The sequence below is a fragment of the Argiope bruennichi genome, chromosome 10 (assembly GCF_947563725.1).
Source record: "Argiope bruennichi chromosome 10, qqArgBrue1.1, whole genome shotgun sequence".
NCBI classification, from domain to species: Eukaryota; Metazoa; Arthropoda; class Arachnida; order Araneae; family Araneidae; genus Argiope; species Argiope bruennichi.
The window spans coordinates 81,917,107-81,932,905 of record NC_079160.1 but is presented as its reverse complement, the minus strand read 5'-3'; the positions used below and the strand labels follow the sequence as shown (position 1 = coordinate 81,932,905).

Sequence of the window (15,799 nt, the reverse complement as noted above, 5' to 3'; positions counted from 1 at the left end):
ATTTATGCATTTTTGGGCCCTTGTGATTCTCATTAAGAATACTAATTCTGTCTATGGATTTTGCTGTCATATAACTTTACTAACTGGGTGTTTAATGGTAGACAAGGTTCTTCTACTCTCTGCTTTATGTATTTTATGCAATTATTACCAAATAGTGAAATCTTGGTCGCATTATCCCTTTGTTCAGCTGCTAATAAATGAAACTGTATGATTTGAAGTTATGAAGTAACATGGGTTTTTGGTTAGTTAAATATTTTCAACCCTAATTTCAGATTTTAAAATGCCTTTTTAAAGAAGGTGTTACACACATTTTCCTGCTTTTACCAATTTGGGTTTTTTTAGTGATTGAGTTTCTTTATACATCTATAAAAATTTAGAATTATTGCCTCACTTAAGACTTCCTTAACATTTAAAAAATAATGAAAATGTATTGTCAACCTAAAAATATGCTTTATACAGTAAATAAAAAAATTATTATTATTTAGTGCATAATATCAATTCTATGTAACCCCTTATAATTTAACCTGATTGCTAACTTTTAACTTTGCAATGCAAATTAAAGTGTTCTAAAATTACTTTAAAATCATTAGAGAAATAATGTTGAATATTAATAGGCTTCTCATTTTATTATCTCTGGATTCATTAATATAATTTTCTTCATTGATATTCTGATGAGGTTGAAAGGTTTTTGATCAACAAACATTAATCTGTTCTATTGATATATTTTTGTAGGATTGCAAGCTGGATGTATCTTTATGGAATGATTTGTCTCAAATGAATAGTTTTCTTTCCGAATTGGCAAGGTAAATTGACTAAAATTTATGATCTAAATTAATTACATATTTATTTTAAATATATTATGGCTAATTTGCAATAAGATATATTTATTTTTAATTTGTTTGAAAAGTTAACTGTTATAACAATACAGGAATAGTTCCCTATTCAGAAGCAATCATCCAATTTAAATATTTAAACAAAGTGTTTTTTTTTTTTTTTTTTTTTTTAAGAAAAGAACATTTTGAAATATATATAAAATTGATAATTTTTTAAATAATATTTTACACAATTCTTTTGGTAATTTTTGAAATTAACAGCAGAATTTTTGTATCTACAGTTAATTGAAATTAACAGCAGAACTTTTGTATCTACAGTTAATTGAAATTAACAGCAGAATTTTTGTATCTACAGTTAATTGAAATTAACAGCAGTATTGTTATTTATATAGTTTTATTTCTAGCATTTTGAAGTTACTTATGAAAATCATCAAATAGATAAGTCATTATTAATTACACATGTGATGGTCCTGCATTTTCACCATTTTTTTTTAAACATCCAAAGGGATGCAAAAGTTAATAAAATGAAGTGTTGAATAAAATATATCTGTAAAAAAGAATCAGTGAAATAGTTTGAAATGTTTCTATAATGCTTTTTTACAGTTGACTGCTGTCTGACAATAAGTAATTACAATGATTTCTTTGCCACATACATAATCTTTTTAATCATATAGATTTATACCTCAGAGATAAATTATCTTAAGTTTTTGACATTGCATTATCTCTGTTGCATCTTTAGATGGGTTAAGTGTCATGGTTATAGGCCTAACAGAGCTCAAAATAATTGATCTCAAAAAAATAATTTGTCCATTGCAATGCATAGCATTCCAAAACTTCTTTCAGCTCTCCTATAAAAAGTTAAAATTATTATTTATGAGGTTTTACTTCTGACATTCAGGCATAATAGCATATCCTCACTTGTGAGTGATGTAATCTTTTATTTGCAATGTTTTATCAATCTTTTTTTACTTTTCTATACTACAATTGGCAAATAAAGATATTTTAATGCATTTCTAATCTTGTTCATGGTCTTTTCATAGAGAACTTAGGCAGTATAAATATTTGGATCATTACTGGCAAGACTTTCCTGAGCAGTTTGCGTCTGTTAGTAAAACATTTATAATTCCAGAGAGTAAGTAGATTTTGGATATTTTTAAATCTTACAAATATATATATATATATATATATATATATATATATATATATATATATATATATATATATATATATATATATATATATATATATATATATATATATATATATATATATATATATATATATATATATATATATATATATATATATATAATATTATTTTGATGACAGTGCATTTGAAGATTATTTAAATAATTAAAGTGATGAATCATATAATGAAGTGAGAATCTTTAGAAATCTCTTTTTCCCTATTGAGTCATTCCAAATCAAACCCACATTATTTTAAGGCAAATTGGAACAAGTAAATCTATGCACATAGATTTGGAAAAATATCAAGTTTTAGCCAGATATGTCAAATTGTTTTTAAATTACAACTATGGAAATTTTAAGAAATTGACTCAAAAGCAGAGCTAAAAATTTTTAGTTGCTCTTAGGGCTTTTCTCCTAATTAAGCTATGAAGATGGGAGAAATTTTATTCTACAGCACTTTTTATGCTCTTTCTTGTGAGATACAACATCATATAGTCCAATATACGAAACTTTCTCAAAAACGAATTAAAAATTTAAATTTTTTATAAGTATATATTTTTAAATTTTCAAATTTATTCCATGAATAGTTAGTAGTAGTTAGATGTGTTAATTGTTAAAATAATTTTAAACTGGGGCTTGTTTTTCATTAATTTACTGCTGTCAGTTAAATATTTCAAAAAAGGTAATATTTACATTTTCATGGAAATAAATATGATCTGAAGGAGGAATGATGATTCAGACAAACTTATTTAGAAGATATATTAGACTATATATTTATGAAATGAACTGATAGCTTAGAATATGTTTTACAGAAAAATGAAGAACTTAAAGAAGTAAAAAATATTTTTCTTCGTCCATTTGCACTGTGAAATAGAAAGAAAGAAATATTCATTCTCTATCCATTTGTAGTATTTGTTGTGGATGTTCTAACAAAAATGAATCTTGTGACTTCCACTGAAAGAAATAAGTTTACACTTGAAACTGATGTCTGCCAAACAAATGTGGCTTTATGAAACATCAGATAACAAATATATCGTAAATAAGAAAATAATGATACATTTTTTAATAAATCGAAATAAAATCAAAGAGCTGTTTTTCACACTTTGAGATTACAATGGATAAAATGGGGTGGGGCACAGGTGAAGAGATAAAAGCTAGAATTAGATAGGTCCATCATTCATTCTGAGCAATACATAAATTCTGAGAAAACTCAATCAGCAATAGCAGTAGTCTCAAATCATAAAAACAGGAAACTTGTTAATTGTGTTTAAGGCTTTTCTTCACTGTAGAAACTTGCCAAAATACAATTGGTATAATAAAGATAAATAAACAAAAGGCATTTAATTTTTGTTTTTATATTGTAGCTTTGAAAATTTGCTAAAATATAAAAACAAAAATTAAATGCTTTCTAATTTATTTCTCCCCCAAAGATTCTTAAAATATATTGGTCAAATAAAATTTCAAATACTGAATTGTATAAAGAAAGTTCTGCCAAAATTAAAAATAAGTATGGGTCTTGGATTGATATATACTTAATATTTAGCTGATATGGGCATCTGATGCAAAAAGGAAGACCAGGGTCAGGGAATCAATTCTTTTGAATGCAAGAAAAGTGGGGATATGTTCTGTGGACAGCATTGGACCAGATTAAATGAAGTACATCTGTAGTGACTTCCCACACCAGCGTGGTGTAAGGAGGAATGATAATTATAAATGAAAAGTTTTACTTTTGATTCATTACCATATTCTTTCTTTGGTTTAGCATTCATATTTATTCTGGTAGAATAGTAAATATTTAGGTAACAACTGGGAATCAAAGAATAATTATTTGAATTAATATGACTACAGATATTTAGTCCCCAAGGATTATTTTAAGTTTTGGACTTGGTAATTTTTACTATATTACATTTATTAATACAAAATAAAATATAATTAGGTATGTCATTTAAAACAATTTTTTAACTGGCCTTAGAAATTGGCTGTTGTGACAGCTCTGGAATGGATTTCTGTATATATTTATGTGAATGAGAATATTGTGTAATTCTTTCAGTGGAATTATTTTGCATTAATTCTCCAATTTTTGCTGTTTAATATTTACTGTTTCAAATAATGATTTCTATCAATACAGTTAAACTTTTTAATAAATTGCTAGTATCAAAAATTATCTGTAAGGTTGAGGAATTATTTATTTCAATATACATCTCTATGTATTTGACTTTGTTGTTTATTTACAGATCTTTATTTGATAACATATTTTACTATTATAAAGTGATAAAAAATGTTAGCTCAGTTATTTATCTGAATTAAAAATTGTTTCTATATTTTAGTTTGTTTATTTTTACAGATGATTTACAGAAAGTACATTACCCAAGTTTTTTTTCTGCTGTGCCTAGTATTTATAAATGTATAAAGGAATGTCTTATGTTTGGTGTCACTGAGCCTTTTCCATACATTCCTAATGTAACAAAAATGTTACACGGCATAATTTTGGTAAATATTTTATTTTTTGTGATTAAAGTACTTTTTTTTTTTTTTTTTTTTTTTTACTTAATTGCATATGGAAATCTATAATCCTGTGTATTGATTCCTTTTTGTGACTTTTGAAACTTCTGTATTTCATTTTATTACTATAGAAAATGTATAAAATAAAAAGTTGTACTTTAAAAAAACAAATTAGAAATTAAAACAAAAAGAAACGTTGGTTTATAAAGTTGCCTTAATTTTTTTAGACATAAGATTTTGATATTGTAAGCTTTCAAGCTTTGAAATTCCTGAGTCCTTCCTTAAAAAATGATAGAAATTTTTATACCTCCTCTCCATCTCAAAACCCATAATGACAGTTTGTATTCTTAATGAATTGATATATGTAAAAAGGACTGCCTAACGGATGGCTTTCAGGGAGATTTATTACGAGGAAATAAGTTTACTGTAGTTTTAAGTGAATATTTGTTCTGACTTCTTATGAGCAAAACACACTTCAAATGTTATGTCAGTCATGCTTAATGAAAGTGGATGAAAAATTTCTCTAAATTTTAAAGTGCTCGGTATTCTTTGTTAATTTGATACTTTTGAGTATTGAAATAAATGAAGATTATTTGCTTCAAGTTAGTTTTTATTGGTTACTTTTTAATTATTATCTAAATTTTTTTCTAAAATTGCTAGTGTGAATAAACACTGTTGTTTATTAATTTTGCTCTATATTTTCTCTTTAAAGTAATGACATTTTTAAATATATTTTTTTCCTTGAAAAGTGAAAATTCTATATGTATATTGATTAAAAATTTTTTAATGTAGTTTTTTCTTCCAATTTATGTGCATATTTTTTGAAATGTAAATATATTTAAGGGGAATATCTTGGTTAGATGCTAAAAAATACCTCTCCAATCTAATATTTTAGAGTTTTAGTTATATTATAATTTCATTAAATGCAGGAAATAAGCTACCCTAGATTAAATTCCCTAATTATCTGTAGTATTCTAGTCTTCTCATCTTTGGATTTGCTGATTACATTAAATCTTTATAATGTTTTTTTTTCCCATAGTGTGTTGAAAATACTTAAAACTAAAATTTTCTTTGAGTATGCAGGTAAACATATAAAAGAATATGTAAAAAAAGAAACAATCCCAATTGTGAAACAGTTGTATAGTTAATATGTTATTTCACTAGTTACCAACTTGAAGTACTCAAGTATATTGTTATTATGAGTAATGAAATAGAATAATATTACATATCTATCAATTTGTTAAGAAATAATTCTTTATTATAGAAATTTGAATTGGATGTTGTCTTTGTTTTAGTTATATCAGTTTTTCTTTTATAGATTTATGCTCTTCTAACTTCCATTGAAAAGCCAGTGTCTAGTATAAAAGATTACCTTTTGCAAATATCTGGACTAGGTATATTAATATTTAATTTAATAAACCAGCTTTCATAGACTTTTTTTTTATTTCTTATTTTGTATTAACCAATATTTGTCTATATTGTGAAGGAAAAAACTGAATCCAGTGACTGAAAAAATAATAGGAATATTTTGATATATAACTAGCAGCGTCAAGTATCTCATTTTTTTAAAAATTAGTAGAGGAATGGGGGATTGAACCAATAATAAATTTTTGTTACTCATCTCCCATGCTACCCCTACGATTGTTATTATCATTATGTCTATCAAACTAGATGGGGATAGGGAATCAGAAATATAAATTGTGAAAACATTTCTTTTTTTTTTTTCTTCTTTTTTCAAAAATTTAGAAAAATTGAGTGGGATTTGATTGAATTTGAGTTTTTATTTTTCATGAAGGATTTGAACTGAAAATCGTATGATATAATAGTAATTTGTTGGTTTAAAACTTGAGAGCTGTATGCTAAAATGTGCATGGTATCATAAAAATGGTAAGTTTTGTATAGCATGTAAATGATACAATTTGATAATTGATTACTTTTTTCAATATTAAAAATCAGCATTTAGAGTGATGTTATAATCTGCTGTGTAAGCTAAATACTTCGTTGATAAAATGTAGAGATGAACCATGAGAAAAAAAAATTATGTAAATTTGCCATTTTGCAATGACAGGAAGCACCCTACATGTTTTGTTACAGTTGCTGAAATCTCATCCATTCACTTCTTTCTAACAGTAAAGCCTGTGACCAGAAAATCGCTTGACATTTAGGTGCATTCATTAATCTGTTTCAAGAATTGAAAACTGATAACTTTATATTTTCACTCTTATTATAATTGATACTCTTTTATTTCTTTTTTATTATATTTCAAACTTCTAAAAAATTAATATGCTAATAAATTTTTTTGGGGGATATTTTCAAGCCCAACATATGTAACCAATATTCTCTTGTGAATATCAATATGCAGAAGATGATATAAAATTAAAAGTTGCTCATTAATGTTTATTCATTTTTTTAAGCTAGATATGCATTTTCCAAACACAAGAGTTTAAAACATGATATATAATTTAGAAAAAAAAAAAAAAAAAAAAAAAAAAAAAAGTATGTAATTGTAATGTCTGCTTTTCATCCATTGATTAAGCCAGACTCTATCATAACATCATTAATATACTAATGAATACGTTTTGCATTGTGAAGTTACAAAATATTATAGTAAAATTTCGTTTATATCTGTGTCCTTTATTTTTTAAAACTTTGTTGATCTTCTTTAATCAGTTGTAGGTTATTTGCATTTCCAACATAGATAGATGAGACAGATTCTTAAATGTTTAGCTTGTGATATTAAATTTATTTTTTAAAAAATAAGATTTATAGCAAAATTTTAATGGTCAATAGAAAATTGGCAATTTTTTCTAAATTTATTATTGGAAATCTGGAAATGCCACCTGTATAGCTTAAGCTATTTCAGGGGTGTTTGTGCTCCGGGGATTTTGAACTTCGATACCCGGAAATTTCGGGGATCGTCGTTCAAAAGGAAGTAGGAATAATAATGAATTATTTATTTTGATCTGGGTAATTTTGTTTGCTTTGAAAGCAGAAAACGCAAGGTCAGTGTGTGTGGTGAAAACTTTTCTTTTCTTTCTCCAAAGGCAGTAATAATGCGTGAAAAGGGGGGAAAACTTCTTTTTTGTTCTTTCCTTATTGCGAGTTATGACTCATTCCCCCGGTTCTCGGACATTCTCTTCTGGATTCTTTTCGGCAAGTAGGCGCGGCAAAAAAAAAAAAAAAAAAAAAAAAAAAAAAAAAGGGGAGAGACTTCGTTCGACCAGATGTGCGATCACGTGACTCTGGGTTCAAAGGTCTTATCTCTCCTGGCGTGGCGCCAATAAGTAGAGAAGGAGGATTTTTCGCTGTATTAGCTAGCTAATTGACCCAATCTCCAAACTTCCCGCACATACTGATATCCAGAAGGCTGAGATATTAGCGGATCACTTTGAAGACCAATTCAAGCCAAACAACCTTCCCAACAAACAGACGGAAGATATGGTTCAAAATTCAATAGATAATTATCTAAAACAGAACCCTAATTATAATTACGATGAAGTCAAACCATCGGAAATTGTTGAATATATCAAGAAAACTAAAATAAACAAAACTCCTGGAATTGATGCTATAACCAACAAAATGATAAAAAAAACTCCCAATCAAAATATTAATTAAAATAGCAAATCTAATGAACAAGATTTTCGAACTCAGATACTTCCCTGATTGCTGGAAAATAGCAAGAATAATACCCATACTCAAACCAGGCAAAGATCCCTCCCTTCCAGTGAGCTATAGACCTATCTCCCTTCTCCCGACACTCAGTAAAATATGTGAAAAATTAATTTTAAATAGATACCTTAAATACAGTAAGAGCACAGGAATCTTAATACCACAACAATTTGGGTTCACAGAAAAACTATCAACGACTCACCAATTACTCAGAATGATTGAATATATCCATGAGGGCAGAAAAAATCAGAAAGAAACGGCAGCAGTCTTTTTAGACATAGCCAAAGCCTTTGACAAAGTCTGGATCCCTGGACTAATCCACAAATTAATAGCATATAAATTCCCCAGAACAATAGTCGAACTCATCATCTCATACCTATCCAACAGATACTTTACAGTCCTAGTCAAACAGCATGACTCTTCCAAAAGACAACTCAAAGCTGGCGTGCCGCAAGGTGGCATTCTCGCCCCAGTGATATTCCTACTCTACTTAAACGATATTCCCCAGCAGAAAAATATCATGATCAGTCTCTATGCGGATGACACTGCCATTTTATCACAAGGCAAGAAACCAGCTGAAGCAATAGCACCTCTACAAAATTACCTAAATAACCTAGAAAAATGGCTAACGAATTAGAAAATTAAACTAAACGTAGACAAAACCGAAGCAATAATCTTTTTTAAAAGAACACCGAATTGGACTAAAATCAAACTATATAACAAAGAAATTAATTGGAAAAATGAAGTGAAATATCTAGGCATCACCCTTGATAGGTATCTAAACTATAGAACCCATATTGAAAAGACTAGGGGAAAATATAATAAAGCCTTAAGAGCACAATACCCACTTATATGCAGAAACTCTGGCCTCCCTCTTGACAGTAAATTATTAATATACCTAGCATATCTCAGACCCATCCTAACATATGCATGCCCAGTTTGGGCTGCCACTGCCAAAACAAATCTAAACAAAATCATCAGAATGATTACTGCTGCAAGATGGTTTCACAGAAACGCAGATATATCTAACGCAATTGGAATTCCTCCAGTCAAAGAATTCATCGTGAAACTCGCAGAAAAATTTTACAGTAACATACCTGCAATAGAAAACTCAACCTTACAAGAACTCCCAATATACAACATAGACGACAAGCAAAACAAAAAAAGGCCCCGTTGCTCTCTTAAAATTCTAAAATAAACTCCTCTCCACACCTGCCATAACCTCTCTCCAGTATTATTATTAGTACTATCTTTTTTGCTCTTTATTTTTTTCCCACAACTAAACAATGACTATACACAAATCCCCCAATAATTAAATAAATGGTGCACACTTTTATCTAACAGGAAAGTTTCATTTGCGCTAAGTCATAATCTGCTAGATTTGCAGATGGTGGGGCCTGCGGCCCCAATGAGCTGCAACTCCCCCTACAACAAGCTGTATTAGCTATTTGTCATTGATCGCTTCGCAACTTTTTTTTCTCCGCTGTGTAAAATTTTTGTTTCATTTATTGATGCACGTGTAAATTTTTCGTTTCTTTTATTGAAATATTTTTTTATTTATGTACGCAAGAGAATTTCACTATGAAATTTCTCGATATAAATAGTGATATTATACAATCAGAAGAAGGTGTTCGGAATGCATTTAGGTGGAATTGGATTGAACGGAGAGATGGTAATGGGGATACCATCGGCACATATTGCAAGAAAATAAATGTTGCTGGACAAGCATATTGCGTTTTTTGTAACTCACTGCTGAAGTATGGTGAGGAAGGATTCAAGGCTTTCACAAATCATTCTAAAACTGTGACGCACATAAAATACTCAAAGTGCATTAGACATTCAATGACTTTAAGTAATTATGCTAATTCAAAAAATACTGATGACTTACTGGAGACTGATGCTCGGCCATTGGATATAGTGACAAGAAAAGCACGCCAAGAGATATTAATAACTTCTTTTATCGCCGAGAATTCTCTTTCTGTCAATGTAGCTCCCAATTTAATTGAACTCTGCAAACAGTTGAGCCGCGATCAGACGGCACTAAACTCGTTGGAAATGTCCAGGACTACTGCATGTTATAAGATGAAATATGGGCTCGCAAAAACTATTAAGGAAAATATCATTAAAACTTTAAAGGAGAATCCATTTTCGATAAATTTGGAGGAAAGTACTAGCAATGCTCAAGAAAGTATACTGGCAATATTGGTGCAGTTTTATGACAACAATCAAAATGAAGTTGTAGTTCATCATTTTGCATCTCTAAAGATGGAATCTTGCAATTCAGAAGCTGTTTTTAAAGCAGTTGTTAATACTATTGAAGATAATAATATTCCATGGGCAAACTTAATTAGTGTATTAATGGACTCATGTAACACCATGCTTGGAAAAAAAAAGAGTGTTGAAACCAGACTACGATCAAACAAAGCACCCCACTTATTAGATATTGATGGTGACACATGTCACACAGCTAATAACTGTGCAAAAAAAAATTGCTTCATGTTTTGATAGATACTTAGAAGATTTGTTTGATGACATCTATTTTGATATGAAAAGCTGCAGTAAAAGAGAAAAATTTTTCAAAATCTGTGAATCTCTTGCCATTAAAAAACTTAAGCCCTTGAAGAGACCAGACCATAGGTGGGTGTACATTTTATGTGTTTTAGAAAGAATCAAAGATCTGTGGAATGCTCTTATTGCATTTTATTTTCACTACTTGGATAAAACTGATAAAGGGGATTATTTCTCTTATGTTGAAACTGTATACAATAAAAGAAATATTTCTGCAGCTCAGAAAAAAATTGTTGAAGGGATGTATTCTTGCTTGCATTCCCAACAACTCACAAAGGATGCTTTAGCTCTGAAAAAAAGAATACTAAATGGGTTATTTGTTATGCAAAACAAAACTTTATTGCATACAGCATTATATTCAGCAGTATTACCAGAGTTCAACACATATATTAAATTATTTGAAACAAAAAAACCAGTGCTTTATTTAATACATTCCAGTATTGATAAATTGATGGCAAAATTTTTCTCTTTTTTTTATGAAGCCAGAAAATATAGAGTACACATCTTATAATGATTTATTAAAGGTTGATGTCACAAATCCAGAATTCCATCTACCTAGCAAAGTAATATTTACTGGTGCAGAAGCTTCCACTCTCCTGAAGAAATTATCAAAAAATCACCCAATATCAAAAGAATTCCAAATTTCTCTGATGAAAGCTTATACTAATACAGCACAGCATATGAAACAGAAATTACCCCTTAAAAATTCATATCTAATTAGTTTTACAGCATTAGATCCAGAGCTAAAAGGTAAAACCAGTACAATATTAGCTTTTGAAAAATTATCATCTTTTATGTCCCATATTTTTAGTGATAATGAAAAGTCAAAAGTAGAAACTGAAATAAGGTTATACCAGAGTGATATTGATATCACCAAAGAAATGCTCTACACATCTGATGAAAGTGGAAATCAAGTCAAGTGTACAATTGATAAATATTGGTCTAAAGTTTTTAATTTAAAAGATGATTTCACAAATGATTATAAGTATCCTACATTGGCTAAATTGGTCAAAGCCTGCCTTAGCTGCTTCCATGGCCCATTAGTGGAAAGTGCATTCAACTTAATGGATACACTTGTCATTGACTATAGAACCTCTCTTAAGATTGATTCCCTAGATGCAGTGCAGACTATTAAATATGATTTAATGGCTTCTAAAGAAACCTCATATGAAAAATATGGCTCAAAAAATCCAATGACTGATCCAATTCACAAAGATCTCTTACTGAATATGAACAGAACACTTTATATTTTAAACATATCAAGAGGACTTAAAAACATGTATTTCAGATGAGTCACCTATAAAAGTCTCTGAAAAACCTTCTACATTAGCAGAAAAGCAAACTGCTTCTACCTCTGCATGTGCAGTTCTCGAGGAAATTTCTTCAACTGTAAATGAGGAAAATAAAAGTCAACCTTCCTGCAATTATGAAGTTCACCACAAAAGAAAGATAAGCCCACAAACATCAGAAAATAAAAAAAAGCAGCAGAAATTAGATAATTTTTTTTAAAGAATTAATTCAGGTAATTTAAAATATTTACGTAAAATGTAGTAGTTTATATGTTTGAAAATTTATGGTTATTAATTTTGCAAAAAAAGTAATTCATTGAACTTTTATAATTAGGTCATTCAATACTTCATAATTGTAATTTTTCATTTCTCCCCCCCCCCTTCTCGAAACTCCAAAATGTTGGTAGTAAGTCCGTAAAATTTTCAGGGGATTTTTTGGGGTCCCACAAACACCCCTGCTATTTTGAAGCTCAATTTGCCAAAAATATCTTGACTTCTATATCAAGGGTAAAACTTGATGATGCAGCTGAAGTTCAAGAGAGGGCTACCTTGATTTGGAAATACATACTCTGAATAAATTGCTCTCATCAGTCATATTTTTGTTAAATTTCAAAACTTCCGTTCATCTCTTTATTCCATGTGATTATATGTATTAACTTATATATATATATATATAGCAATCCAAAACTCCATATCTTTTATCCTCACAACTTTTGTGATCACAAGGCCAATTTAGTATTCAGATAAGTTAGTACCTAGACCATATACAAATTCACATGAGTATTTTTTTTTTTTTTTAATTATATAAAAACACGATGATGCTTCGGAACTAGCTGGGAATTGTGAAGTTCAAAAAACAAACCAAACAAATTGTCCAGCTATAAGTAAAAGCTTTAAATAATTGGAGATTATTAGCCATAGAAATTAAAACCAATAGAAGACGTCAAAATTTTTTTTTGAAAAATCCAAATTCGAAACGTTTGAATTTTGATTCTAAATTGCAACCATCTACTTTTTACTCTAATAACATTGTTGAAAATACTTCTGCAAGAAGATTATGGTATAAAGTTTAACTTCTTTTTTTTTTTCCTTTTTTTTTTTCACTTTCTTATATACAAAAGTTAAATACAGTAATCATAAAGAAAAAAAAAATGAACCTGAGATTTTGATGAATCTCATAATTCAGATTCTTCTTATTTGAAATGACATATTTTTGAAAGTATATCTGTCTGTCCTTGAATACGATAATTCAAAAATATTTTGAGTTAGACAGATGAAATTTGATAAATGTCTTTTACACCAAATTTGTAGATTTCCACCAAATTTTGAATTGAATCCTTAGAGAAAATCTAACTGTTTAAGCAGAAATGAATACAATAACTACAAAACTTAAAGAGCTAGATAGATGAAATTTAGCACTCAAATTTGGCATCTAAAATATAGTTCTGTATCAAGTTTGTTCTTTATCATGCATGTGAATGCAATAATTCAAAAATTTAACAACTTAATTTAATAAGATTTGGTTCATAATTTAATGTCTGAAGTATACATTCTTATGTCAATTTGAGCCAAATATTCAAAGAGTTGACCATCTGTGCCTCTGTTCTTTTACGTTGCATGGGATCAACTATGATTTAAAAATCAACTCATAGCGATTGAAATTTATATTGCAAAATAAAAATGTTCTTGCATGATAATTTGAAATATGAGATAACAAAACCAGACTGGCTAATAGACAGACTGGACCTATTCCATCTTTCTTTATAGATGACAGGAAAATCTTCAAATTATGGATTGATATAAACAAAAAAAGAAAAATTGCTTAAAAAAACAATAGCAGTTCTTAAGAAGAGACAATGCCCTAGTAAAATTAGTTTTTTCTAAAGGATGATTTGATTAAATTGGCTATATTTATTGATATTAAATATTTTGGCGTTTAGTTATTATAATTTTATGTGCTTGATTCTGGAATAAAAGGATTTTTTTTTCTGTAATTTTGTTGTTTCATAGGGGTAAAAGAAGAAGAGATCATCAGTGATGCTTCACTTTCTTCTTGCTACACAATAAGCAATAATCCTAAAAAAGCTGCAGTATTACTTATAACAAAACTAGGTATGTTTTCTCTTAAAGTAAAATAAATAAACAGATATATTTTTTTAAATTCTGGAATTAAATTTAATATTTTTAGATTTTTAGTATAGTATAAATCAATATTTGTTATATATTTTTTCTTTTAGGTTTTACTGTAAAAGACATCAACTCATTACCAGTTGGCCTTGCTTTACCTATCAAAGATGCCTTGCTGAACTGTTGGCATGGACCATCGGGATTGTGGTCTAAAGATATGTTTGATGTCATTGGTACTTTAAGATTATACTGTTTTTTCCCCCCATTTATGATTTGCCATATGGATTATTATCACTGTTAATAATAAACGAAAATATGCATGCTGGTGCTCTACAACACAAATCTCTGAATTTAAAGGCTATAAAAATTGGCATGTATGTATGCATGCAAAATGTATTTTAGAAAATAGAAATATGCTCCTTGAGACCAAATTTTTAAAAATTTAATTTAGAAGTAAGAGAAATTTTGTCATTTCTTTTTTCAAAAACTTTTGTAGCACAAAAAAAAAAAAAAAAAATATGTTATTAATTTAATTATCATACGGTTGTGTGTTTAACTTTAATATTTTTTTAAATATTTTTATTGATTATTTTAGTTTGAAAAAACAATAAAGACCAAGTTACATTTAAAAAATTTTATTGAAATTGCAAGAAAGGGAAGTTTGTGAAAAAGACTCATCATAATTAACTTCCACAATTCATTACTTGCTTGCTACATATTTTTCTAATATGCATTAAAAATGCTTGATTTTTGTTGTATTTGGCATTCTTTCTCTACTCTGTATAAAGTTTTTAAACCTTTTTTTTTTTCCATTTGTCTTTTCTACTATTATTGATTGGCAATCTCAACATTATTATCATTGGTAAAAGATTCTACCTCCCTCCCTATTTTTTCTTTTTGCTTCTGCTAATTGCATATAAATTTAGTTCATTCTTCAGCTAATATAGAATTACTGCCTTACCAAAATTACCTTAAATAGATGAACTGAATTTTTTGTAAAGCAATCTTACTGTTATTAATTGGAAGTTTATATATATATTTTTTGCATTTGTGTTCAATTAAAATTTTATTTATTGGTTATTTTTTATAAATAGTCATTTTTAATATCATGTAGTTAACTTAATAAAATATTTAAATTTAATTAAATAAATAAATTTTTAAATTTTAGATTATAAGTTTTAAATTATTTTTAAGCAAATTATAATAAAATCATACTATTAGCCTCCACAATTTATATATTTTAATGAACAATAAATTCTTTTTCACGATTTTTTTTTATAATATAGTTGTTCTGTATGTATGTGTATGAGGAGAAGAGGAAAAACATTGAATATTAGAACCACCATTTTGTATTCTGTTTAATTTTTATTTTAGCATTATAGATTTTAATATAAGAAACTATTATGTCAAAGATAAATAAATAAAATGAAAGAGTAAAACAAATCAATGTTCTTCTTCTAACATATTTCTTATATAAAATGTTGTGATAATTAACTCAAATTCATAAATACTGTCAAACCATTAGTATTTAGTCCCAATGTATTTATAATTATATTAAAATATTTTCTCAATAAATTGAACATTTTTAATCAAAGCCTTTTGAATTCAATAATTTAATCTTTC

The 15,799-nt window shown here is 28.1% G+C and overlaps 1 protein-coding gene across 1 annotated transcript in view; it reads left to right on the top strand.

Moving 5' to 3' along the window:
* LOC129989250 (anaphase-promoting complex subunit 1-like) overlaps positions 1-15,799 on the top strand; it is a 73,419-nt gene that overhangs the window by 31,054 nt on the left and 26,566 nt on the right. Inside the window, exons 17-22 of the mRNA XM_056097641.1 lie at positions 733-803; positions 1,874-1,965; positions 4,366-4,511; positions 5,842-5,917; positions 14,060-14,161; positions 14,287-14,409. Of these exons, the coding sequence (XP_055953616.1) occupies positions 733-803; positions 1,874-1,965; positions 4,366-4,511; positions 5,842-5,917; positions 14,060-14,161; positions 14,287-14,409 (610 nt within the window). The remainder of the gene's footprint in view (positions 1-732; positions 804-1,873; positions 1,966-4,365; positions 4,512-5,841; positions 5,918-14,059; positions 14,162-14,286; positions 14,410-15,799) is intronic.